Source organism: Gopherus evgoodei, chromosome 1, assembly GCF_007399415.2.
Source record: "Gopherus evgoodei ecotype Sinaloan lineage chromosome 1, rGopEvg1_v1.p, whole genome shotgun sequence".
NCBI lineage: Eukaryota > Metazoa > Chordata > Testudines > Testudinidae > Gopherus > Gopherus evgoodei.
Genome location: NC_044322.1, coordinates 249,058,766 through 249,085,728, shown reverse-complemented (window position 1 = coordinate 249,085,728; position 26,963 = coordinate 249,058,766). Strand labels below are relative to the sequence as shown.

The 26,963-nt window shown below is 44.4% G+C and overlaps 2 protein-coding genes across 24 annotated transcripts in view; both read left to right on the top strand.

Annotated features, from left to right (window-relative positions):
• Positions 1–26,963, top strand: part of LOC115639502 (perilipin-3-like) — a 122,893-nt gene that overhangs the window by 54,699 nt on the left and 41,231 nt on the right. For 4 of the 21 annotated variants that reach the window (XR_003997699.1, XR_003997693.1, XR_003997688.1 and 1 more), the window contains 4 exons: positions 1,220–1,390; positions 8,111–8,298; positions 8,682–8,880; positions 9,517–10,075. The exons of 4 other annotated variants lie outside the window; for them this stretch is intronic. The gene's annotated coding sequence lies outside the window, so the exon portion shown is untranslated. Of the gene's footprint in view, positions 1–1,219; positions 1,391–2,301; positions 2,927–4,843; positions 4,872–8,110; positions 8,299–8,681; positions 8,881–9,516; positions 10,076–26,963 lie in introns of those variants that run through there. 13 more of the 21 variants (XR_003997701.1, XR_003997700.1, XR_003997692.1 and 10 more) reach the window with 7 other exon arrangements.
• Positions 8–19,674, top strand: LOC115639549 (perilipin-3-like). Of its 3 annotated transcripts, none has more exons than XM_030542477.1 (8): positions 8–35; positions 14,793–14,872; positions 15,243–15,438; positions 16,807–16,889; positions 17,191–17,443; positions 17,906–18,102; positions 18,346–18,468; positions 19,043–19,674. In XM_030542477.1, the coding sequence occupies exons 1-8, from the start codon at positions 23–25 to the stop codon at positions 19,433–19,435; spliced, it is 1,338 nt and encodes a 445-aa protein (XP_030398337.1). In that variant the 5' UTR covers positions 8–22; the 3' UTR covers positions 19,436–19,674. The 3 variants fall into 3 exon arrangements, with proteins under 3 accessions (XP_030398337.1, XP_030398357.1, XP_030398348.1); XM_030542497.1 differs by lacking the exon at positions 8–35 and adding an exon at positions 10,363–10,372; XM_030542488.1 differs by lacking the exon at positions 8–35 and adding an exon at positions 12,487–12,572.

Genomic DNA, 26,963 nt, shown 5'->3' with positions numbered 1-26,963 from the left:
AATTCTAGTGCCAGTTCTGCCAATGCTAAACAGAGGTAATAACCTCTCTTCTACTTAAGATTCACCTGCTTATACATCCAAGGATTGCATTAGCCCTTTTGGCCATAGTGGTTATAATGTTCATCTGATTATCCATTATGCTCTTCTGGTCATTTTCACAACTGATGCTTACCAGAATAGTCCCCTATCTTGGAAATATGATGTACATTCTTTGTTCTTAAATGATAACTATTTCCCTATAACAATTGATCATGTCAAAATGGTAAGCTGGGTGCAAGCAAATAGTATCCAAGCAATCAAGATCACTCCGCATCAGTAACCCTCTTCATTATTTATGCTCCTCCAGTCCTTAGAATCTGCAAACTCTTGCAGTAATGACTTGGGGCTTCATTCAAAGGGATTTAAGGCATTGGAATGCTGAGCATTTGCAATGTTCAACTTTTAGGGGCCTACACAATCACAGGAACGCCACTGCAATCCACAAAGAGGGGTGCCAGGAGGACGTGGCCCCATCACTTTTTCCCAGCTGTGGGGGCAGGCAATGGGTTAGGGATCAGAAAGGAGTCAGTGGGTGGATGGAGTCTTGGGGGGAAGGCATGGAATGAGGGTGGGGGCTCAGGGGCAACATGGGGGGGCGGGACTACAGTTCAAGTGCCAAAAGCCCACCACACTTTTAGGCTTTGTGGACAGGAGTAGCAGAAGCTTCCTAAATTAAGTATCTAGGCTCCCTATGCAATGAAGGGGGAGAGCTAAGCACCTTAGAATTCAGTTCATAGGTGGCTTCCCACCTAATACACTAGCTCCTAAGTTAATCAAATAGGAGATGCTGGTAACAGGGGTATGTGTTGTAAGCCACATCCCTCTAATAGAGAGAAATTCCTCTCTCTGCTAGCAGTCCATGACTGAGTGCCCCTGTCCTGGAATCAGATGGCTTAGATAGCTGAGTTGTTTCTAGAGATTGGAGCTGGGATACTGGACCCTGAATGCTTTACCCCCAACTCTGACAGCTGGATGCCCTACTTGCCAGGCTCCAGAGTCATTCTTTCTCTCTCTTTCCTCTCTCTGCCCCATACCTTCAGATAGTCACACCTGATACATTGATGGCAAGGCCAAGGACTAATTATTTGTCCTAATTTGCTGAAATTTCCCAGCCTCTCCTTTATTTTTTTTCCTTCCCACTGTACAGTCAGTAAAATTCCTACCGCTCTTTGGACCACAGGTACGCTACACACGATGTGACAGGAGTGCCTGTGTGACTCATGTCTGTAGAGAAACATTAATAAAGACTTCATAGGGCTGTGTCTCATAAAACAAGTGTTTCCAAGTCCACCATTGGAGGAGCTCTCTCCTACAGATGATCATGTAACATGTGAAATGTTACAATATAGGAGTATGTATTATCAAAAAATGTGTAACTACTTATGCTAAACAATATGTTCCACCTTGTATTTAGCTGTGACAGTACGTTTCCCAGAGCTGAAGCAGAGCTCGCTGTAGCTTAAAACTTTGTTTCTCCCACCACCAAAACCTGGTCCAATAAAAGATAGTACCTCACCCACCTTGTGTCTCAGTGGCATTCAAAAACTATCACTTTGTATTGCATACTAAGTAATATAGCTCTTCCACAACCTCTGGTCTAGCAGTCAAAAACTCTGCCTATCTCTCACCTGTATGAAACATACACAGTAACCATTATTGTGTAACATTACACCAAAGATATATAACAGAACTCTTTGACTTGCAAATGCAGTTGGCATATAGCTCTTTTCATAGTTTGCTTCCTTATACTCCTCAATTGTACTGCAGAAGCAGCCGTCAGATTTTAAAGTGGAAGCAGGGCTGCCCGGAGGCGGGGCTGCCAAGTGGGACAATTTCCCCTGGGCCCCGCAGGGAGCCCCACGAGTATATAGTATTCTATAGTATTGCAACTTATTTTAATGGAAGGGGCGCCTAAAATTGCTTTGCCCCAGGCCCCCTGAATCCTCTGGGTGACCCTGAGTGGAAGAAATAGGTTGTATGATATATGGGTAATGATTAAATACACAGGTAAGAAATATAGAGATTAACTGGACATTTCTGTGAAAATAGTTAAACATAAATATACATGACCAGAAATAGTTGCAACTCTGTCAGGTTTAGAAAGTGGAGCGATAAATGCAATGTGATCATGTGTGTAAGGCTGTACCATACTACATCCATGTAAAGAAGATGCAGTTAAATCTGTAAATGTGAGCTTAATTTTGTCATGGCCTGATTCTCAAGTGAACTCTTCACATTCTTATTGTGACTTTGCAAATATAGCCCATATTCTGTGCATTAATACACTGCCAACTCCAAGAAACCAAGCCTTCCAAAGAAAGCTGCACTTCAAGCTGAAAGCCAAGACAAAACTCAGAGGGACACCTGGAAGAGTTGAACAGGGTGAAGGAGTGTCATCCCAGGGATAAGATAGGACACTGCACTATAATTCAGAGATCTGAATTGCTATTCTTAGGCCTGGCACTAACTCATTATGTGACTCAGGGCAAGTTATTTCAATGCTCTGTGCCTCCATTTCCCATCTGTATAACGGGAATGATGACACTTATGAAGTACTTTGAGAGCTCTCGCTGTGCTTATACTCAGTAATTAACACAATGGGGCTCAGTCTCAGGTGGGCCTCTAGGTGCTACTGGGCTGCAATTGTGAACTTCCCAGCAGGGGCACAATCACTACAGGAGTTTGTGCAATGTAACTCTGCTCCATAAAAATTCCACGTGCCGAAAGCTGTGGCAGATGCAACTCCTATACTTGGAGGAAATGATCTAGCTGTTCTTAAATTCCTAGTTTCTGTAATAATCCACAAGAAAATGTAGGAACCCCACAGAATTTCTCATGTATGCATAAATTGCCTCTAACTCCCCTGGCCATGAGAAAAAATAATCAGTTACCAATGATCCCCTCCACAACACATACACCACTTTGCAAAAGAAGAGATATATCAATATAAAGGGCTCTTTAAACCAATTTCTGTACGCCTCCCCGACGAGAGGAGTAGCGCTGAAATCGGTATTACCATGTCGGATTAGGGTTAATGTGGCCGAAAATCGACAGTATTGGCCTCCGGGCGGTATCCCACAGTGCATCACTGTGACTGCTCTGGACAGCAATCTGAACTTGGAGGCACTGGCCAGATAGGAAAAGCCCCGCAAACTTTTGAATTTCATTTCCTGTTCGGCCAGCATGGAGAGCTCACGAGCACAGGTGACTATGCACAGCTCATCAGCACAGATAACAATGCAGTCTCCTGAGACTCAAAAAAGAGCTCCAGCATGGACCGCATGGGAGGTACTGGATCTGATTGCTATATGGGGAGAGGATTCTGTGCTAACAGAACTCCGTTCCAAAAGACGAAATGAAAAAAACATTTGAAAAAATTTCCAAGGACATGATGGAGAAAGGCCACACCAGGGACTCAGTGCAGTGCAAAGTGAAAGTTAAGGAACTCAGACAAGCCTACCAGAAAACCAAAGAAGCAAACGGAAGGTCCGGGGAAGGGCCAAAAACATGCCGCTTCTACGCTGAGCTGCATGCAATTCTAGGCGGGTCCGCCACCATTACCCCATCCCTGTCCGTGGATTCCGAGATGGGGGTGGTAATCTCAGCCATGGCTGAGGATTCTGCGGATAGGGAAGATGAGGAGGAGGAGGAGGAAGAGGAGGACGAGCTTGCAGAGAGCACACAGCACTCCATTCTCCCCAACAGCCAGGAGCTTTTTCTCACCCGGACAGAATTGCCCTCCCAAGCCAGTAGCCCAGACAATGAAGCCATGGAAGTGACCTCTGGTGAGTGTACCTTTGTAAATATAAAACATGGTTTAAAAGCAAGCTTTTTTTAATGATTGATTTGCCCTGAGGACTTGGGATGCATTCGCTGCCAGTACAGTTATTGGAAAAGCTTGTTAACATGTCTGGGGATGGAGTGGAAATCCTCCAGGGACATCTCCATGAAGCGCTCCTGGAGGTACTCCAAAAGCCTTTGCAGAAGGTTTCTGGGCAAGGCAGCCTTATTCCGTCCACCATGGTAGGACACTTGACCACGCCATGCATGTAGCAAGTAATCTGGTATCATTGCATGACAAAGCCTAGCTGCTTATGGTCCCGGTGATTGCTGGCATTTAAGCAACATCCGTTCTGTATCTCGCTGTGTTATCCTCAGGAGAGTGATATCGTTCACGGTAACCTGGTTGAAATTCAGGAATTTAATTAAGGGGACAGAGATGGCCATTCCTACTGGGCTGTTTGCCTGTTGCTTAAAAGAAATCCTTCCTTGCAGGTAGCCAAGTGGGGGGAGGGGAGGCGGGGTAATGGCGTTGAGCTTTTTCGTGTTTGGCTAGCAGAGATCTTCCCTGCTACCAGCCACGCGGTGTGGGGGGAAGGGGGTGATTAGCAGTGATCTTCCATGATACCAGCCACGTTAAGGGGTAAAGCAGTCATCCCAGAGAATTGGATAGGGGGGTGGTTTCTGCTGCTGCATGTTAACAGGAAAGAAGCAGTACTGAACAGGATTTGCTTGGTATTTAGGAAAGGAGGGCACTGTGTATATGAAGGCTGCAGAAGCCGAAAGACAATGGCTTACCATGGCCGCATGCAAGCTGAATTCTGCTGCCCGGACCTGTGTCTGTGAGATCTCTAACACCAGAGCCGCAGGCACTCAATATTAAGATGCAAAATGCGACCTTGTAGTGAAATCACATGTGCTATGTAAGGTGAATAGTATTGTTCACTGTGAAAAAGTATAACCATTGTTCTGTAAAATGTATCTTTTTAAATACTTCTCTCCCTTTTTTACCCTCCTCATGCAGCTGCAAATTTTTCAAGCCTCCCTACTCCATCCCGAAGGTTATCTCAGATAAGGCGGAGGAAAAAAAAAGATGCGAGACTAAATGTTCTCGGAAATCATGGAAGTAACCCACAATGAAAGAGCTCATCTGAATGAGTGGAAGGACGTGGTATCAAATTACAGGAAAGATGCCAGTGAATGTGAGGACAGGAGGGACCAACGTGAGGAGAGGAGAGACGCTCGAGATGAGAGGTGGTGGCAGGAAGATTAGAGGTGTAGGCAGGAAGATCAGCAGTGGTGGGATGCAACGCTGGGGCTGTTAGTGATCAAACTGACATCCTCCGACGTCCGGTGGAGCTTCAGGAACAGCAGCAGGTTACAGAGTGCCGCTGCAGCCCCTGTGTAGCCACCCTCACCACTCACCATGTTCCATATCTTCCTCACCCAGATGTGCAAGAACGCGTTGGGGAAGGCTTCGTGCACCCGCCCACTCCACCCCCGTGGACAGCCCAACCAAAAGGCTGTCATTACTTTGAAATATTTTTAGTGGTCTTTTCCTTCCCTCCTATCCTCCTCCCAAACCACATCTGGTCAGTTCTGTCCCATTTTTATGATGACTTTTTAATAAAGAATACATGATTTTTAAACGATAGTGACTTTATTTCCTTAAGCAAGCTGTAATCAAAGGGGGAGGGTGGGTTGCTTACAGGGAATGAGTCAATCAAGGTGGTGGGGTTCATTGAGGGGAAACAAACACAACAGTCACACCGTACCCTGGCCTGTGATGAAACTCCTTTTCAAAGCTTCTCTGATGCGCACCGCTTCGTGGTGTGCTCTTCTATTGGCCCTGGTGTCTGGCTACGTGTAATCAGCGGCCAGGTGATTTGCCTCAGCCTCCCACACCGCCATAAAGGTCTCCCCCTTACTTTCACAGAGATTGTGGAGCACACAGCAAGCAGCAATAACAATGGGGACATTGGATTGGCTGAGGTCAGAGCGAGTCAGTAATGTGTGCCAGCATGCCTTTAAACGGCCAAATGTACATTCTACCACCATTCTGCACTTGCTCAGCCTGTAGTTGAACAGCTTCTGACTACTGTCCAGGCTGCCTGTGTATGGCTTCTCCGGGCATCAAGGGGTAGGCTGTGTCACCCAGGATAACTACAGGCACTTCAACATCCCTAACTGTTATTTTTTGGTCTGGGAAGTAATTCCCTTGCTGCAGCCGTTTAAACAGAGTAGTGTTCCTGAAGATGCGAGCGTCATGAACCCTTCCTGGCCATCCCACGTGGATGTTGGTGAAACGTCCCTTGTGATCCACCAGTGCTTGCAGCACCATTGAAAAATACCCCTTGTGGTTTACATACTGGGTGCCCTGGTGCTCTGGTGCCAAGATAGGGATATGGGTTCCATCTATCGCCCCCCCCCCCAGAGTTAGGGAATCCCATTGCAACAAAGCCATCCACTATGACCTGCACGTTTCCCAGAGTCACAACCTTTCATAGCAGCAGCTTAATGATTGCTTTGGCTACTTGCATCACAGCAGCCTCCACAGTAGATTTTCCCACTCCAAATTGATTCCCGACTGACCAATAGCTGTCTGGCGTTGCAAGCTTCCAGAGGGCTATTGCCACTCGCTTCTCCACTGTGAGGGCTGCTCTCATCTTGGTATTACGGCATTTCAAGGCAGGGGAAAGCAAGTCACAAAGTTCCATGAAAGTGCCCTTACGTATGTGAAAGTTTCGCAGCTACTGCGAATCGTCCCAAACATGCAAAACTATGTGGTTCCACCAGTCTGTGCTTGTTTCCCAGGCCCAAAATTGACGTTCAATGGCTAGAACCTGCCCCATTACCAGCAGGACCTCCAAAGTGCAGGGGCCCATGGTTTGAGAGAATTCTGTGTCCTTGTCCTCATCAATCTCCTCGCTGCTCTGCCGTAGAGGCCTCTTCCTCGCCTGGCTATGCAGGTCCTGGTTCAGCATAGACTGCACGAGAATGCGCGAGATGTTTAAAATGTCCACGATTGTGGTCTTGATCTGAGCAGAGTCCATGCTTGCTGTGCTATGGTGTTTGCACAGTTCACCCAGGAAAAAAAGCGCGAAACGGCTGTCTGTTGCTCTCATGGAGGGACGGGTGAGGCTGTACCCAGAACCACCTGTGACAATGTTTTTTGCCCCATCAGGCACTGGGATCTCAACCCAGAATTCCAAAGGGTGGAGGAGACTGCAGGAACTATGGGATAGCTATGGAATAGCTACCCACAGTGTAACGCTCTGGAAATAGACGCTAGCCTCGGTATATGGACGCATACTGCCTAACTAATGTGCTTAGTGTGGCTGCATGCACTCGACTTTATACAATCTGTTTTACAAAACCGGTTTATGTAAAATCGGAATAATCCCGTAGTGTAGACATACCCTCAGACTAGTCATTTCAGTTCTTTGTGCTCCGTTCTCCATTTGTAAAAGAGGGAAAATCTTTTCTTCCACCCATTGTCTGTTTAGATTATAAATTCTTAGGGAAAGAGAGCGTCTTCTGCTTCTGCCTAGCACAACAAGACCTGAGTCAGTTGGGGACTTCAGGCACTGCCGTAATAGAAATAATAGCAATAGTAGTTTACTCACTTTCTCATTAAAACAATTCCATCACTAGATTGGTGGCAAACAATGGTAATAGTAGTGCTGTTGCCAAAAGGCCAGCCTTTTAAAGGTATTGAGGCACCTAAAGATGCAGATAGGGATCTAGTGAGATGTTCAAAATGCAAGGTGCCTATCTCTATCAATGGGAATTATGTGCCTAGGAACTTTTTGAAAATCCCACCAGGTGCCTATTTACCTTTCTGTGTTCCTAAATACTTTTGAAAATCTGATGCTTAGTATCTAAGATGCAGGTAGAACATGTGCTGCGAAGGTTTTCTAAAAGCTCTGTTCTAGGAATTATTGTGGGGACAGGGCCAGCTCTACCATTTTTGCCATTTTTACCATTTTTGCTGCCTCAAGCAAAAAAAAAAGCTGCTTGGATTGCTGCCCCAAGAATGGACAGAATGCCGCTGCCCGTAAACATTTGCCACCCCAGGAACGTGCTTCCTCTGTTGGTGCCTGTGTGGGGAAGCTCTATAGCCTGCGTTATACAGGAGGTCAGACTAGCTGACCACAGTGGGCCTTTCTGGCCTTATAATCTATGAATCTATGAGTCAGGCTTTCAAATGAAGATTTGGGGTAGCTGTGGTCCATTCTGACATTATTGCCTTTCATTTGGCAGAATAATCTTATTCTCTTGTTTCTTTCAGTTAAACCTACAGTTTTTGCAGAAAGGCATGGCATGGCTTCTGGTCAGCGGCAGCAAGATTATGACAGTTACTGGATGTGTTTAGGCTCCATGATGACCAAATTCCAGCAGTGTGCTTACCATCATTCCCAGAGCAAGGTCAGGGATGCAGGCCAAAGCATCTGGGAGGCTCTTCAAACTAGTTCCCTGGTAGGAGCAAAGTTCTTCTTTCTCCTTCATCCTCATCCCAGAGATGTTCTGGGCAGGACCACTATATAACTAATCTTCTTCTTTGAGTGGCCTCTGCATATTCCCACTCTTGAGATGTACCCAGTGCTTAATTTGTAATGAAAGTGGTGCTGGAACTCAAGCAATTAAGTGCTGGTGATCAAGAATTTTTTTACTTTTATAACTGATACGGCAAGCCCAGAAGTGCCGGGGTTATGAATGGCCAAGCCTAAAGGTGCCGGGGCTCAGCCCTGGCAAGTCCTGACACAAATTAAGCACTGAATGTACCTGTGGAACAGCCAGGATCAATGGAACTTTTTATTGCCATTGGAACACTACCTTACACCCTTCTCTTGTGATTCCAGATGTTTGCAAGGCAGAGCAATAAAAGTGGTGTGGAGTACCAACTGTCAGAGTTCCTTTCAACCGTGGTGGCAGACGGAACGGGAACCTCACCTGGTCCATGGACCCAGTTTTGTCAGAATGTATCATCCACTACCGCCTTCATCAGGATTAGTGTTAATTAGCTTCTTCAGTTAGACAATTTTTACTTATCTTTTGCAGGTTTGGCAGCTTCATCATTGTTCTTTGTCTCAGTAGCTTTTTTTATCGTTAGCAATCCAGTCTTTACGAGAGTCAAAGATTACAAGACTTCTTATTTATCTAGGCTCATTCCAGACCGTCTATAGCAGTGATACTCAGACTGAGGCTCGCAAGCAGCAAGTGTCTCTTTAATGTGTCTCTTGTGGCTCTTTGCAGCACGGGATATTAAAACACTGTGATTTAATTATTAACCAATCTAAGTTATTTACCATTCAGAATGCTTTTCCTATGTTATTAACCAATTAAGTTATTAACTGACTTACTGTGTGAGTAATATATAAAACTAAATATAATATAGTACTATAGTAAATGAAATGAATTCACATGACTGGGTAATGTTGATCTCTAATATGGCTCCTGGACCACTGAACGCTGAGTATCACTGGTATATAGCTTCAACAGAAGCTCCACAATGATCAGGGGGAACCATACCAAACAGGGCTGGATTGGCATAGAAAACATCAAAGGGGGCAGGAATAATGGTTCTGTATTGGGGAACAGTTTTAGGATCAAACAATAGTGTAGTTGTAAACGTCTCCCATTTCAAGAGAGATTTCTAAAAATTGTACTTTCACACTATTAATTTGCTTCTTGCAGTTGCAGAAATATTGCATCATTGCCTTGATTCCTGCAGTCACCCAACCCCTGAAGACCATCTACCAGATCCTACTGGTTATTATTGAACACTTTCTTCTCAACTTTCAGGACAAGATGCAACAAGTTTCCCATACCACAGAAGTACTCCATGCTTCAGTCTCCACTCTTGATTCCTTCCAAGATCTGTCTAGACAAATCCTCTCCCAAATATGGGAGAAAGTGACCAAGGAGGAGGAACATATATGTGAATGAGCTGCTGGAGTATGTGGTGTACAGTACACCTCTCTGTTGGTTTGTGGGACCCTTCAATGCTTTAAGAGGTAGAACATAAACAGACTCCACAGAAACTGCAGAATATGGATAAGAAGGCACACATAACAAGTGACACTGCAGAAGTTTGGAAACTGTTACAGGACAGGGTGGTCTTGGTGGAACTAATTTATTTGTAGAACTGTCAAGTTTGTCAAATGAAAGCTTTGATCTTTGTGAACTCAGCTCTGAGATTGAGCTGAGTCTAAGAACAGCTTGGAAGTAAGTAAATAAATCGGGTTCTTTGAAAGTCCCTTTGGAATCATTTAAATACAGGTTGCGGGAGGGGAAAGGAAACTATAAAAAGTCTGACCTTGAGCAAGATTTTTTGGTTACATGTGTGGCAAACAGAATCAATTTAAAACAGGGAGGTTAACAGAAGATTAGGAATTTTAGCAGATAGCAAACAGAATGTGCCATAGCATAGTCCTTTACATAAGAACATAGGAACGGCCATACTGGGTCAGACCAAAGGTCCATCTAGCCCAGTGTCCTGTCTTCCGACAGTGGCCAATGTCAGGTGACCCAGAGGGAACAAACAGAACAGGTAATCATCAAGTGATCCATCCCCTGTTGCCCATTCCCAGCTTCTGGCAAACAGAGGCTAGGGACACCATCCCTGTCCTTCCTGGCTAATAGTGAATGATGGACCTATCCTCCATGAACTTATCTTGTTCTTTTTTGAACCCTGTTATAGTTTCAATTCTGTTATAGTTCCAGTTGTCTTCTCTTGTGACTAGAAAGCTCTGTAAGGGCAACGTTGAGATTTGCCCTACATAGTCTGGTAGTACTGGCTGGGTAGGGAATCACTGTTCTGTAGCTGATGGGATATCAGGCTCCGTGGGGCTGCTACTGCCTTCCCCAGTGCAAGTGCGAAGAGAGTGAGCAGACCAGACAGAAGAATTAATATATTGGCCTTCACTATATGTCCTGGGACACTTGCACAATACAGGCCTGCTTCTCCACTGCTTTGCACCTTGTGTAGTCATTTGCCCCGTGCACAGTGGGTGTGAAATGCTGCCACATCAGAATGGTCATGTAACCCAGCCTAACATAGTGGGGTGTTTTGTCCCCCACCCCACCCCACCCCACCCCACCCCACCCCGGTAGCCAGGCCACCTAAAGAGGTGTATGAGTTTGCTAAGGAACCTAGATTCTTCAGCACAGGTAAGAGGGGCTCAATTTGACGCAGGATGAAGAATCCTCACCAGAGCTGGGTAAAATATTTTTTCATCATAAATTTGCCAAAAAATGCGTTTTTCAGAACACAGAAGTTATTTTCAAATTCAAGTAAATAATGGGGGAAAGAAATAGAAAAAGTCAAAACAGTTTGTTTTGGTCATATCAAAATGAAATGTTTTGACTTTTCATTTCCAATAGTTTCATTTTTGACATCTTTAAATGAAACTCTTTATTTTTTTTTCATTTTGAAATGGTGTTTCTTTTCCAAATGTAGCTAGATTTAAAAAAAGGGAGGGGGTAAAAAGCACCCCAAAGGTACATGAAATGAAAAACTGAAAAAAACTCATTTAGGGTCAAGTGAATTGTTTTGTTTGACTTGAAACACATTTGCTCAATTATTCCATTTCGATGAGGAAAAACTGAAAAATAAAATGAGTTTTGATTTGAACTGATTGTTTTAAATTTTATTTTTTGTTCAGCCCCTGAAATGAAAAATTCATTATTTGCTCAGTCCTGGTCCGCACGCAAATATTTGAACGTTGCATGACAATGTTCAGTGGAAAAGGTGGCAGCATCTCAGAATCTCAATCTAGTTGCCCATTTGGGATAAAAACATTTAGAAGGGAAGGGGATAGTGTAACGCTGACAAACCCCAGTCGGCAGGACTGAACTGGGGATCTCTGGAGCTTAGTGTATGAGCCTCTACTGCATGAGCTAAAATCCAACTGGCTATTAGCTGAGGCTGTAGAGCAGACTCCTTAATTGCTCTCTCTGGAAGTGGTCTTGGTGCCACTCGCTGAGCCAGAACACCACACCCAGAAGATGTGTGGGTTACAATAGCACTAACATAAAAAGACTACAAGGGTGGGAATTAAGATGGATTCAGCACTGGTTAGGGTATCAAAATTACACTAAAGAATCTCAGTTGCATCTGATTTATCCATGACTCTTTGCTGCCCTAACTAACTGCACCAGAACCTCAAACCTCTCCAAAAATATCACAACTAATGCCGCAACGTGGTTTGTGCCAGAAGGCTCTACTGTACAGTGAGCAAGAAGGAATCCAATGGGAAATTGTATTTTCATGTAATCATGCTCATTTTACAAATGTTTACAATTTTCTTGATATTTATCTGTATTGAAGGCATAGAAGCTGTCAATGGAGAGGAGAGGAGAGGCCTTTTCCTTAAGCATTACAAAATGCAGCCAGAAAGAACATTTGAGAAATGCAGCTTCATACGTTTAGAATGAGCAGTAAAATACTTCCAAATTTAGTTACTTGGAAAACTTTGTGCCTTGTGAGTTATATGATAAAGTGGCAAAAGCCCAAAACAGTCATGGTGCATCAGAAGTCCCCTTGAGACTTACATTACATTATCTGGAGTGGCTGGTCTTCAAGTGCTCATGGAGCTAAGCTCTATCAATAGAATGTGACAACAAATTATGGAAGAAACCTTGAAAACATGAAAAGAAGAAAAATGGATGCACAGGCATCTGCCTGCCTTTGCAGAGAGCCTAACACAGGAGCTCAGAGAGGTGTGAACTGCCCCATTCATCAAAGTGGGGTAAGTCCGATGCCAAGTGATGGTGATATACATGTCTAGCTTTTCAACTATTTCACTGCTGATCAAAGTAAGCAAGAAAAGAGAGGGAGGATTGCAGATCTGCATAATCTACCCAAGTTGTCATCTCAATTTCATGATGAGAATGTATGTCATTAGGGAACTATTCACACTTCCATGGCCAATCTCTGACCCTTGGGGCTAAAAGACCAGATGCCACCAATCCCACAGAGCCCAGCTAGGCATTTATCTGTTGAAATCCTGGGAAGGTGGGTGGGCGCACACCAAGAACAGCAAGGGCCAAGTGGGGATAAAGAGTTACCTCCCTTGGTATGCATGCTGCTTCTCCCTCTGCTGGGGGAAAAAACAGGCAGATATCACTGTATCAGTTCTATTCAGTGGATAATCTCAAGCTTTTCTTTGCAGCCATGTGGGATAGAAACATTTATTTTTAAATAACAGCTGAGATTGACATAATCACATGGCTGGGGTCCAGGCATGTGGCTATTGTTCCTCCATCTTAATCTGGTCATATCCAGTGGTGTAGCTGAACCTTACAGAGAGCCCAAAGGGGATCCCAGCAGAGCATGTGTGCTCATGTTTTTTACAGCTGCAGAATCTGCTAAAAATAGCATCTCATATAGGCAGAGCTTGGATTTGGGCAGGACTTGGGACAGTAACACCACCTTTTTTCCAGTTCAATCCAATTCCAATTCAAACTCTGAGGGAGAACAATGAAGGGGTGACAAAAGGATAAACACTCTTTTCTCTCACCCTTCCCTGAAACTGAAAGTGGCACACGTTCCCTTTTTTCTGAAAGGGGGATGAAGGTGGAGAAAGTCAAGTTCTTCCAGTTACCGTAACTAACTCTTGTTCCCCCAAAAAATGTTTCACTATCTATCTGAGGTATTTATATAGCCCTGATGGTCAGAGTATCTGAGCACCTCCCAAAACTTCTATGAAGCATGGAAGCCATATTATCCCCACTGTACAGAGGGGAAACTGAGCCAATGAGCAGCTAAGTGACTTGCACAAGGTCACACAGGAAGTCTGTGGCAGAGCATAAAATTGAACCCAGTTCAAATCCTAGGCTAGTATCTTAACCACTGGAAAAAACTACCTGTCTCCAATATGCCACTCCTTGTTCCAGTGTGCCAGTTTTTACTTTGAACTTATGGCCAACTTGCAGGTGAAGCAAGCACATTGCTATCTGCAACCTTACCACCAGAGATGGTCTATGTTTGGCTGATTTTTTATTTGTTCAGGTTTTTCATGTATTTTTTTTTAAATTTTCTTAAAATGAAAAGTTCTATTTCAATTTTTTACCCTTTTCTCTAGCCTTTTTAAAAAAACACTTTTCTCTCCCTTTTCCCATTGGAAAGGGTAATGAAAGTCAATGACACACAGGTGTTTTTGAAAATGTTACCCATCCTAACTAGCAACTCTTTCCAGGCAGGCTGTGGACTCAAAGTGAGTTCAGCTGGATGCAATTAATTGGAATCAGCTTTGGGGAATAACTCACTCCCAATCTTTGCAGTCCCCAAAGGATTTCCACTCACCTATTCGTTAGCAAAGCCTTCTTTTCACTGATTACCTGAACTGTCAGTCTTGAGTATTTCACTCCCTTCCCTCACAATTACATCACCAGAGGTGTATAAAATCTGACCAGGTGGTGAGTGGAGTAAAGCAGTGTCTGAAGTACTGAGAAAGGTTAGTGGGTTGGTTCTTGAAGGATTAGAACTTGTTGGAGAAGCTTTTTAGTTTTTCTTATTGTTTATACAGTTCCTTGGTCAGGGCTTTGTACTTCTGTGACTAAGAAATGTTTGGATGTGTAAATCTTTGTATTAAGAAGCTGTGGGTTGGACAGGGGGTGGGAAGTTTAGGTCTTAGGAAGTTCGGCCTTAAGTGTCTTAGCTGATATCTTTAATAGGATGTCATGGTACAGAGTGGTTGTAAAATCTTTCATTTTTTGAGATGGAATCGTCCTGCTTGCTTTCTCCTTAGCTGTAGCAGAACTGAAATATTTCTTTCTCCTTAAAAAAAGCAGTGACAATGTATTCAGCTCACTATTCCTCTAAATATTCATTGTTAATCTGATGAGGGTCCTGCCATTCCTTCTAGTCCCACTTTGGAGTAGAACACCACTCTTGTCTTTAGGCTGCTGTAATTTTTCCCTAAGAAACTTAACCTGTAACTTCAGGCCTTTCTTCTTTCCCTTTTCAGGTATATCTGATTATACCATGGCTTCTAATGGAAAAGACACAACTATGGCATCTCCAGAGCATGGGGAGGAAGAGCAACAGGTAGGTGCTCTTGTTTAACTATTGCTGGTTCAACATGTGAATATGAAAGATGGCTGGCTGTTATCTGGTAGCGAGCTTCACATATGCACATCCTGGTGTCTAGAGATTTGTGCAATTGCTCTTCCAGATGCTGCAAAATAGCCTGGTTTATAATGATATTTAAAAATTCTTCTTGCCTTAGTTAACCTAGTGATCCAGTTTCATACTAACTTCAAAAGCAGCTGTTGAACCTCTTCAGATTTTCGACCATTCAAGAATCCTTTGATTGGGGCTAACACATCAAGGGTATAACCACTTGAAAAAGAAAAGGTTCAGCCCCAGTATAGAACATTGCCTCCCTGACTCACTGTTCTGTCCCTTGCCTCACTAGAATGTCTTGAGGAGGGTGGCCAGTCTACCTTTAGTCAACTCTGCCTGTGATCTGGCTGCCACTGCCTATGCTTCCACCAAGGAGAGCCATCCCTATGTGAGGTCCATCTGTGACATGGCAGAGAAAGGAGTGACCTCCATTACCAATGCTGCAGTTAGCAGTGCACAGCCAGTTGTAACTAAACTTGAACCTGAGGGTGAGTAAAGCATATATGCAGACCTTTCTGTTTGTGTGGTACAACTTCTCAATAGTAGGCGCTTCACACCCTGTCAGGAAGCTTCCATCTCTAAAACTCAGGTGCATGAAGATCAGTACTAGAGGAGAAGCTGGCAGTGAGGTGGTGTGACTATAGAGGAATAATACAGTAGCCCATGCATGTAAGCTAAAATCTGCCAGAGGCTAACACAGGGCTTTGCTTACACTAATTACTATTTGCTGAACCTGCTGTCACCTTCACTGTAGCCAGGAGGTAAGATTAGTGCTAAGCTCTTTGCTTTTAAGGAGCAAAACCCTTTGAAAGGTACCTAACTGAAAAATGAGATCTCCTCAATCTGCATCCAGAGAGCCTCAAAATCTAGGCTGTCACCAACAGAAGTTGGTCCAACAAAATATTACTTCACTCACCTTGTCAAATATCTCTGGACCAACATGGCTATAACAACACTGCAGACACATTACAACAGCTAAACTTCTCTTAACTAGCTGCTTATGAGGCAATAGCTCAAGAGCAATGGCTGCTCCCTAACTTGCTTCCTTTATGAGAACAGTTAGTGGGACTTATTGCAGCCAAAGCATTGCAAAAACTTCTTGGTGCCTTCCAGAGGGATGTTAAATGCAGGGCTGGCTCCAGGCCCAAGTGCGTGCTTGGGGCAGCATGCTGCGGGTGGCGCTCTGCCGGTTGCAAGGAGGGCAGCAGGTGGCTCTGGTGGACCTCCTTCAGGCATGACTCCGCAGGGGCCACTGGTCCCACGGCTCCCTTGGGGCTTCTCCCGCAGGCGTGCCTGCAGGTCCACCGAAGCTGTGGGACCGGCAAGCGACAGAGCGCCAACTGCGGTGTGCCACCATGTTTGGGGTGGCAAAATGGCTAGAGCCGGCCCTGGTTAAATGTCTTTGATCAAAAACCTTCAGAGCTGCAAGACTATGGGGTGAGATCATTGCACTTTATTCAGAACATAAAAACCTTCCCCTTGGAGAGGGAGCCTGGAAAGTGATGCCTAGAATGCTTGGGTAAGAGACAATTCTGCAGTAAGTATAGATGGGAGAAGAGAGTGTTCAGATGCTAGTCATACCTATCTTAATTCAGTTGCCCCATTAGGATGCATGGGAGGAAACATGGAACTATGAACTATTGAAGGGGACACTATTTTTCATGGAAAATATTTTACAAAAGAGTACACAACTTGAGGGGAGGGAGGGGGAAATGTGCAGCACCTGCAACCCAGAACAATTGCTGCCTGAACATATTGGAGAACTGAAGCTCTCATTACAGATGTGAGCCAGGTTCTGTAAATATTACAGTAGCAAAATGGACCCATTAAGAAACTGAATTCTGTTTTTTCTATAGGGACAACAGAGGAGGAGTGTGTTTCTGAAGTACCTGACAAAGTGGAGGAGAATCTACCAGTCCTTCAACAGACTGCTGATGAGGTAACTTTCACCACCCTCTCTAGACAAAACATCATGCCTTTATGAAAGGGATGCCAATAATGGGATGCTTCCTCCAGCAGAGGAACATTCCATACTAAAAGTGGTCAAGAGACAGGAGCTAGTGTCTCAATAGAACTCTGATCTGATGCTTAACAGCAAGATGCAGTTCTTCCCCTGAAGATTTGACCTATGGGGCAGAGCAGGTGGTAATCCTCTTCCCCCCCCACTTCAGTCTCTGGGTAAATGTGGTGGTATCACCTTGAATTACTGTACAAGATCTTGCTTGATCACTCTTCTCTAGGCTACATCTGAGACACAGGAGTTGACGTCTGTCAGTCTGGAAGAGGTCAAGGAGACCATGATCAGAGTGGTAGATATGACCGAAGAGGCTGTGCAGGACAGTATGAAGACCACCAAATCAGTGGTAACTGACAGCATGAGCACAGTTGTGGAATCAAGAATGGGCCAATTGGCCATAAGTGGAATGGAAGCAGTGCTGGAGAAATCTGAAGAGCTCTTGGATCACTATCTTCCCATGACAGATGATGAACTAGGTCAGAACACACACATGAGTGACAGGTCTATTATCTTAAAGTTTAGGATAATCCTCCCTTTGGGCCAAATATCTCTCTAGGCTTCTCAATATTCTCTGGCACCAAATGCAGGCTCATTCCATAGCCTTTCCATAGCTGAGACTGAGGGTTAAGACTTCAGTTGGTGAGCATGTAATCATGTAAAATGACTTGAGCAACAAGAGGGGACAGGGTGGTACTAGAAGGAATGATGGGCATGACTTCATTAGAAGTCAGTCATTAGCAAAGTATGCAAAATTGTAGTAATGCTGTGTGGCATGTGGGTTTGCTTTAAGGCTGAAGCTGCCTCTGTGGTACTTCATAGGTGCTAAGACCAATGCTTGTTACAAGGGAGGTTAAGATTTAGCAGATCAATATGGCTTGTACTCCTTTCACCATCTCTTAACCTGAGAGGGTGAACAACCTGAACTCTCTTCCCTCTAGCTGAACTTGCTGAATCTGTGGAAGGGGCTGAAGTGTCTTCAGCACAACTGCAAGAGCATCGGAGTTACTTTGTGCGTTTAGGCTCCCTGTCAAACAAACTCCGCCAACGTGCCTACCGCTACTCCCTAAACAAGATGAGACACACCAGTCAAAGCATCAGAGAGGCTCTTTCCCAGCTTCATGAAACCATGGGACTGGTAGGAACTCCACTATCTCTTACAACTGATGCCCTCCAGGGCAGGGAACACACTAACCACACATGTATAGAATGTGGTACAATGAGGCTTAGGCCTCATTCATAGCTGTGCTATGTAACTAGACCCTTCTACTCTCGATGTATTGAGCATACCACTCTGTGGGGTGAAGGCATGTCAAACAGTAGAACTAGAATAACTGATGTGCAAATGTCTCATCTCTGGATATGCTTAATCCACTTCTAGATTGAATACCTTAAGCAAGGTGTTTCTCTTCAAGAAGTCCAGGAGAAGTTCCATCACATATGGCTGAGCTGGAATAGAGAGCAGCCAAAAAGCAGTGAAATCAAGGATTTGGCAAAACCAGAGGTATGCACATTTTGGGGAGTGGTGGTCACCTCTGGTCTGAAGTTAGCCACACTGCAAGGCTCAGAATAATTGCATCTTTGGATAAGTAGCTCAAACTTGGGTGATCTTCTTCTTCTTCTTTTCATTAAAGTTGCTCCCTTTTTGAACCTAATGAGTGGCTTCCTTGCCTAGGTATTCCTAAAGTGATGTCTCACCAGCGAGGTCTGTGCCCAAGAAGCATAGTTTCTTTAGATGCATGCTTTTTAAACCTCTGCACAGCCTGAAAACTGACTGTAGATCATGGGCTTGCAACCAGTGAAACCCCTGTTAACTTGGCTTAGCTCTCTTCTGACCTACCTTACATGGCTTATTGCCTCTGTTAGCCTCCATTGTCACAAGTGGCTTCTCTTAGGGAGGCACAACTTGGCCTCTTTATGTATCCTGAAAGAGCATGGTACACCCGTTGCAGACCTCCTTGACTGTCAGTAGTACCTGGCAGCATAACTTGCTGCCTTACAACATCACCCGAGGCAGTAGCAAGTTTGATCCTTATTGTGTTTTGAACATTAGAATTAAACTTCTATTTCTCCAACAGATGGAGTCTGAGACCCTGGCTATGTCCCGCAGCGTTATCCAGCAGCTGCAGGATGCCTGCCAGATGCTAGTATCCAGCATTCAAGGTCTCCCCACCAACTTTCAGGATAAGGTGAAACAGATGTATCACAACATGGAAGAGCTTCATGCATCCTTCTCCACTGCCCATTCCTTCCAAGATCTCTCCAGCAGCCTCCTAACCCAGAGCCAGGAGATGGTGACCAAGGCCCAGGAATATGTAGATGAGCTGATGGCATACGTGATGGAGACTACTCCTCTGTCTTGGGTTGTGGGACCCTTCATCCCATCTGATAAGATGTCTGCAGATGCCATGGAACCACAAAATCAAGAAAATGAGGCTGAGGAAGCCTCCAAGTCTAAGGAGGCCCTGTGACCTAGAAACCTGAAATTTCTAAGGAAGAAGGCAAACTCATTCAGTCTTCCTTCTGACTTCATGTGTACTAGCATACTTCAGGAAAGACACCAGTGGCTAGTGCTTGTATGCACTGTGCCTAAATCTCTCTACTAATTTCTGGAGGTGTTGTGTGACTGCTATAATGTAGATCACTTCTCAGCTCAGATACTACTTGTTTGTGTTATCACTGTCTTCAAAATAAAATGTCACTTCATTTGAATAAAGGTCCAATCTGATCTTTCTAAGAGGTGATTTCCAGGTGTATAGTAGACCTCTGTGCCTGCAATTACTCATGCTATATGTAGCCTTTTTTGCCAGTAGCAGCAACCACTGGCATTAGTGTGTAGACACTTAAAAGCCTAGGAAGCTTACCCCCTATGCCATAGAACCAAATCTAGAGCCTTAATTTCTAAGTAGTTCTAGATCACTACTCAGACCTGTAAACATGCTCTAGTTTCTGTTCCCAGTTTCACCAGAAACAAGTGTTGATCTCATGCCTGTAGAAGAATTGCACTTGGGATTTCAGGTAGCAACTTCTGAAAAGCAAACAGTACAGTTGGTTAAAATTCCTACCACTATCTAGCCAACCTGGGCTAGATACTACCTGGGTTGCTCAGTCCTGGCCCCTGCCCCATGTGAAAACAGGCCTGGGATTCCTTTGCCTTATCTCAAAATAGGGCTGTCCTTAGAGGGGTTCTAGTGTGTAAATGTCACGCCTATTAAAATAATGGTTATTCAGGTGGGGGTGTGTGCATGTGATCTCAGCCACCTATAAATCACTTGAGTCTGTATTGAGGCTGCATATTTCCATACTTCATAGCTGGAAATGTGAAAGATTGCATATATAACCTTTTGTCCTTAGGAAAGCAGGCCCTTTAAATCCACATCCTAGGGTGACAAGTATCAGAAGTAGCAGTGTTTGGTTTTCTGTGGGTACAGATGGAGTCTGGTGGTACCAACAGATTTATTTGGGCATAAGCTTTTGTGAGTAAAAGACCATTTCAGATGTCCTTTACCCACAAAAGCTTATGCCCAAATCCATTGCCTCTAAGGTACCACCAGACTTCTCAACCCTTGTGATCAAAAGGGTGAGTACTTCAGCTTTTCCCACAGCCTCAGACCAACTGTCAAATAGGAAAGGCCTCAATCACTGCTATGAAATACCAAGCAAACCATACAGATTAAAATAAGAGCTTTTGGATTTCAGGTGAAAGTGGTACAGTGCCCATAATACAGAGGATATGGGTTCTGTTTAGTGCACCACATACCCTAGAAAGCAAAAACATTGATTGCCCTTGTGCTTAAAGGTATTTAGGCATTGCTCCACTCAGCATTGCAGGACCTGCTGAGACAACTTTCACTTACAAATGACTTCACCACTTAGTGCTTATCACTCTTTGAAAATGAGACTGACAGTGCTGTCACAGGGGTCTTGCAGAGCAGTGTTCTAAAACCTCTATAGATCAGAGCAGCCCACTTTTATTTTGAAAGTGCTTTAACCTAAAACCCAGGCCAAACTTGAGGGTGCTATGATAGCTTGGTTACCACCTAGGTCTTAGGCTCTTCCCAGCCCTGCTACTCCCTTGAGACATTTCTATGCTTTGTTCCTCTCTAAAAGGCCACATGGTACCACTTTGTTATCCCCATTTTACCTTTCTGTAATCATACTGAATAGTAGTAGATTTCAGTATACTGCAACTAGCACAAGGGGCTCCAGCTGCAGCAGGGTAGCATACACAAGCCTCAACTGCAACTATTACAGCTGTGAATTTACTAATGTGCCCAAGAGCTGAAGTTTGCTCAATGTAGTTGTACTTAAAGTCAATGGGAGAGAAGCTGTTCCAGATGCATTTTTCTAAGCCACTCTTCCTACAGAGGGGAAAATTGATCTAGTGGTTCTGGAATAAGTACATTCAATAAAAGCCACTGTGAATGCCTTGCCTACCCTAAAAGGAAGATGCGGCTTATTCCAGCAAAAGTTTGTTGCCAGTATCATTATGACTTCAGCAAATGAAATAAGTAGGGCAAGCAATTGCAGTTAACTCACATAATTAACTCAACTAAATCATGATTAACAGTGCAATTAAGCACAATTCTTTCTAAACAATAAAATACCAATTAAATATTTTTGGATGTCCTACATTTTCAAATATATTGATTTCTATTAAACACAATACAATCTGTACAGGGCTCACTTTATATTTTTTTATAAATTTGGACTGTAAAAAAAAAATTTTCAATTCACCTACAAGTACTGTACTACAATCTCATCAGGAACGTGCAATGTACAAATGTAGACTTTTGGGGGGGGCGCGTTACATAACTGTTTTCAAAAACAGAATCTAAACTTTAGAGCCTACATGTCCACTCAGTCCAACTTCTTATTCTGCCAGTTGGTAAGGCAGACACATTTGTTTACATTTATCGGAGATGCTGCTGCCTGCTGCTTATTTACAATGTCACCTGAAAGTGAGAATGAGTGTTCACATGGCACTTTTGTAGCTGGTGTTGCAAGGTATTTATGTTCCAGATATACTAAACATTCATATGTCCCTTCATGCTTCGGCCACCATTCCACAGGATATGCTTTCATGCTGATGGTGGTGGTAAAAAATAATGCATCAGTTAAATTTGTGACTGAACTCCTTGGGGGAAGGACTGTATATCTTCAGCTCCGTTTTATCCACATTCTGCCATATATTTCATGATGTTAGTAGTCTTAGATGATGACCCAGCACATTTGTTTTAAGAACACTTTCACTGCAGTTTTGACAAAATGCAAAGAGGGTACCAATGTGAGATTTCTAAAAATAGCCACAGCACTTAACCCAAGGTTTAAGAATCAGAAATGCCTTTCAAAATCTGAGAGGGATGAGGTGGGGTGCATGCTTTCAGAAATCTTAAAAGAGCAACACTCAGATGTGGAAACTACAGAACTTAAACCACCAAAAAGGAAAATCAACCTTTTGCTCGTGGCATCTGATTAGGATGATGAAAATGAACATGCATCCGTCCACTCTGCTTTGGATAGTTATTGAGCAGAACCCGTCATCAGCATGGATGCATGTCCTATAGAAGATGAAGGGACATATGAATTTTTAGTGCATCTGGGACATAAATAGCTTGCAATGTTAGCTACAATAGTGCTATGCAAATGCCCACTCTCACTATTAGGTGACAAACAAGAAGCAGCCAGCATTATCTCCCACAAATTGTATCCAAGTCTATTTTGTCTGAGCGATTGCCTGCAGTAGGACTGAGCGGACTTGTAGGACAAAGTTTTACATTGTTTTATTTTCAGTGCGGTTATTTTTTGTACATAATTCTACATTTGTAAATTCAACTGTCATGATAAAGAGATTGCACTACAGTACTTGTATGAGGTGAATTGAAAAATACTGTTTTTGTTCTTTACAGTGCAAATATTTGTAATAAAACTATAGTGAGTACTATACACTTTGTATTCTCTGTTGTAATTGAAATCAATATATTTGAAAATATAGAAAACACAAAAATATTTAAATAAATTGTATTCCATTATTGTTTAACACAATTGCAATACATTTTTTTAATCACACGATTAATCGTGATTCATTTTTTTAATCGCTTGACAGCGCTAGAAATAAGCTATCTTTGCAAAGAGTTTTCCTCCCCAGTATACCTGCATCTATACAGGGTTCTTTTGAGGGCATAGCATTCCTAATTGACAGTTATGCCAGCAAAAGGCAGACTAGACAAGATATTTATTAACCTTGCAGAATTCCTTATGTATGCATAAATGACCTTTAACTCCTTAACTATTATCCCAAGATACCTACCTCTCTCTTTCCTGAAAAGTTACCCAGTTCTTCCCCCAATCTTCTGTGGGAGAAGAAAGGAGAAAAAAAAAACTAGAAAAAGTCTGAGTTTAGGTTGGGCCCATGTAACCTAATGCATATTAGTTAAGTGATCTAAACTCAGCTATTTTCCTAATGCAGACCCGGGACAACATCTTTAACATATTAGCTGGTCAATTTCTAACCTAGGCTCCTGTATCTATATTAAGAAAAAAAGGTTGGCTTTAGCTACCATGGTGTAGTTAAGTCTGAAGTAAATTCAAAACTTTCCCTAGTTAAGGCAAACCCTACAGAGTGTTTCACAGATTCAGCCAAGACATTTGGGAATTATGATAAACCAAATCAACAAGGTAAATTTTCAAGAAGTGAAACCATCTCTTGTTATATGCAGAGCTCCCAAATACCATCTCCAGTTTGCCTCAAACTTTTGAGACAAATTCAGCCCTGGCAGAAGAAAAATGTCATAAAGCTTGCTTTATTTCTGGTAAATTTAGGGTTAAGACTTTGTGCAACAGAGAACAAATATTTGCAGGACATGGGTATAAGGCAAAAAGGTGCAAAACAGGCTGATTATGGAAGGCCAGCATTTCTAGCTATTAAACTGCATTAACACTCTACTACAAATAATTAGTATAATTACAATATAGTATTCTAAAACTTGTGAGAGACTTTAAATGATCCATAGCAATCAGCTGGGAAACCACACACCACTCCTCCTTTAGTGTCTAGTCTGTGTTAGCAAGGAAAAAATAGCTTCTCCTAATTAGCAATAGTTGCTAATCAGGGTGTGGCATCCTAGAAGAGTTTAGTTGAATGAAAGTTGCTAATATCAAAACATACAGGAGAAAAATGGTTATTGCCATGTGTTGCTTTGCTATTTTTATGTCTACTGTAATTGTATTTGGATTGCCTGGCCGTGACGCTTAACTCTGTGTCTTGAAGAGGGAGTTGAAATGAAGGTGGATTTTATTGGTTTGTCCGTCTGTCCACTAATCCCAATCCTGGACTCTGTCAAGCCTGCCTCACAACCTTTAACAGCTGGTTGTTGTTGTTTCTTGTGTATTTAAAAAACACAATTGGATATGATGCATCTCCCCTTTTTATTCTTTTGTCTGCTTTAGATCCTAGTTGTAGTAGCTTCTGGTAAGAAGGGTACAATTGGGACTTCTATGAAATGGTGTGACAAAAAGTTTGTAATGTTCTTGTGGTGCAGTGTTTTTGTTTGTATGGTGTTGAGTTACTGTTTACTCTGCCATTTGGACCTACAATAATTTTTCTTGCTTTTCAGTTTCATCTGACTAGAACACATCTTCAAAAGCCAAATAAGAAATCAAAGGAGGTAGGTGCCTTCAGTAGAAATTTAGGCTTCTGCAAGTAAATTACTGATCTTAACTCTTGGGTGTTAGCCACCCGTTGACTGTTCTACTCAGTATCATTACTCTCTAGAAACCAGTCACATTATACAGTCCTTGTTATTGCTGTAGTGGCTTGAGAAAAATCTAGAGCAGGTCAGAGAATGACAGTTCAGTCTCACGAAAACTTTTGAGGTTTCAGTATTTGTTTTTGTCTTACATTAGAATGAAAACACAACTTTGGAATGCATTTGCAAAATAGACTTGTGTTAAAAATGTGTCTTACAATCAGAAAGCTCAGTTTTTTTCTCTCTCTCTCTCTCTCTCTCTCTGGTCAGAAGTGACCAGGGAGCCCTGGATATGAGGTCTTCCCCTCAGAAACTTTGTTGAAACCGCTAAGTTTCTGTGGAATGTTCTGGCTTTGACTAAATAGCATATTGAGGTGAAATTACATTTAGTTGAAAATGTTCCCATCAGCTCTAGAAAAAACATGAAAGGCTGTGTGACAGACCCAGGCCAGTGGGGTACAGGAGTCTGGTCCTATTGGCATCCAGCGGATGTGGGCGGGCAAAGCCCGCCCACTTCTAAAGGACCTCCCCCCAGCCTAAGGGGAGGACCCACAGGTCTGGGACTCCAAGTAATTACGGGGAACAACTAATGAAAAAACACGATCGGGAGTGAGGTCATAGGGCTAAACGATGGGAACCTGATGAGGACACCGAGCAGAGAACCCCAGACAACGCCCACTGCTCCTCGAAGGCGTCAAGGGAGCCAGTGGACGCCGCCCAGAGGATCTCTGCCCGGATGCATGAACAGACGGAAGAACGGAAATAGGCCCTACAGTCACAGGAAATCCCGTCGGCCGACCTCCTCTGCCTGGTGTTGTAGATGGCCAGTTTGGCCAGGGCCAAGAGGAGGTTGAGAAGGAGATCCCGCGACTTTGTGGGGCCACAGATGGGGACCGTGTAGATAAAAAGGTGAGGGGAAAAGTGCAACCAAAAACGCAAGAAAATACTCAAGAGGAGCCGGAACAGGGGCTGCAACCTGGCGCACTCCAAATAAATGTGCGCCAAGATCTCCTTCTCACCACAGAAAGCGCAGGTGCTAGGGACAGGGGTGAACCGCGCCAAGTACACGCCCATGCTCACGGCCCCGTGAAGAAGCCGCCAACCGATATCCCTGGCGGGCCTCAGGACCAGGGCAGAGTACAAGCTGGCCCACCGGGGCTTCTTGCCCTTGAGAGGTGGCAGGAGGTCCCGCCATTTGGTATCGGGGTGGGACGTGAGGGTGAGGAAGTGAAGGGTGTGGAGCACGAGCGTGTACAGATGTTTCCGTGGTGCGGTCTGGAACAGAACCGGCTGCAGATCATGCAGCCGGCTGGCAGTGAAAGGTGAGGGGGCCGATTGGGTCCATGGGACAGGGGTCCTATAAAAATCTCCACGGGGCTCAGGGTGGAGGATGGGCGGGGCGTGCCCTCTCACAGGACCAGGTCGAGGTAAGCCCGAGCAGCAGGCAGTAAAACGGCCTTCACCTCCTGAAGTACGTGCCGGGGAGTACGAGGTCTGGAGAGCCTCATGCGCTGAGCGAGCGTCAGGGGATCCAGCCAGTCTCCCCAGTCGTAGTCCAGGAGGTCTCCAACCCTGGTGACTCCCGCCAAGAGCAGCCTTTGGAGCACCGTGGGGGACTCTGCCACCTGCACACGAAGCTGGGGATTGTGTAGCAGGGGCTCCGCGAGGAGGTCAGCCCCCATGGTGGCCGCCACGGACCTGGTTGTTGAAAAGAGCTTCCAGGTCCGGAGGAGGTCTTGGTAGAAGACCGGCAGTCCGGAGAGGTCTCGCGGAAGACCTCTCGGATGGAGGTAAAAGAGCTGCCGGTCGTATCGGAGCCCTCGGAAGTGGTGAAGGCGTGTGCCAATATGCTCCACACCGGACTACCCGCACCAAACAGAAGCCTCTGCAGGGCCTGGAGGCAGAAGACATGGACCAGTTGATTAAGCACCAGTGCCCTCCCCCGAAGGGAGAGGCTCCGGAGTAGTCCTGTCCATTTCCGGAGCCGCTCCGTCACCCTGCCCTGCAAATCTTGCCAGTTCTCCGGCGGAGACGGATGTGTGGCAGAAAGGTATACGCTGAGATAGAGCAGCGGACCCGCGCTCCACCGGATGGCCTGAAGCGTGGGTGGGAGGGAGCTCACCTGCCACCCGTCCCCAACCACCAGGCAAGAGCTCTTGACTCAGTTGACCCGGGCGGAGGAGGCCGCCGAGTACACAGCCTGGCAAGCCTCCACCAGCGCCAAGTCACCCGGGTCCTGGACCACGAGGAG

Bases quoted from the DNA above. Each gene is read 5' to 3' on its own strand.
- LOC115639549 (XM_030542477.1), top strand. The intron at 14,873-15,242 runs GTAGGTGCTCTT...TTGCCTCACTAG, and splicing joins ATGGGGAGGAAGAGCAACAG to AATGTCTTGAGGAGGGTGGC. The intron at 17,444-17,905 runs GTCAGAACACAC...TCTTCCCTCTAG, and splicing joins CATGACAGATGATGAACTAG to CTGAACTTGCTGAATCTGTG.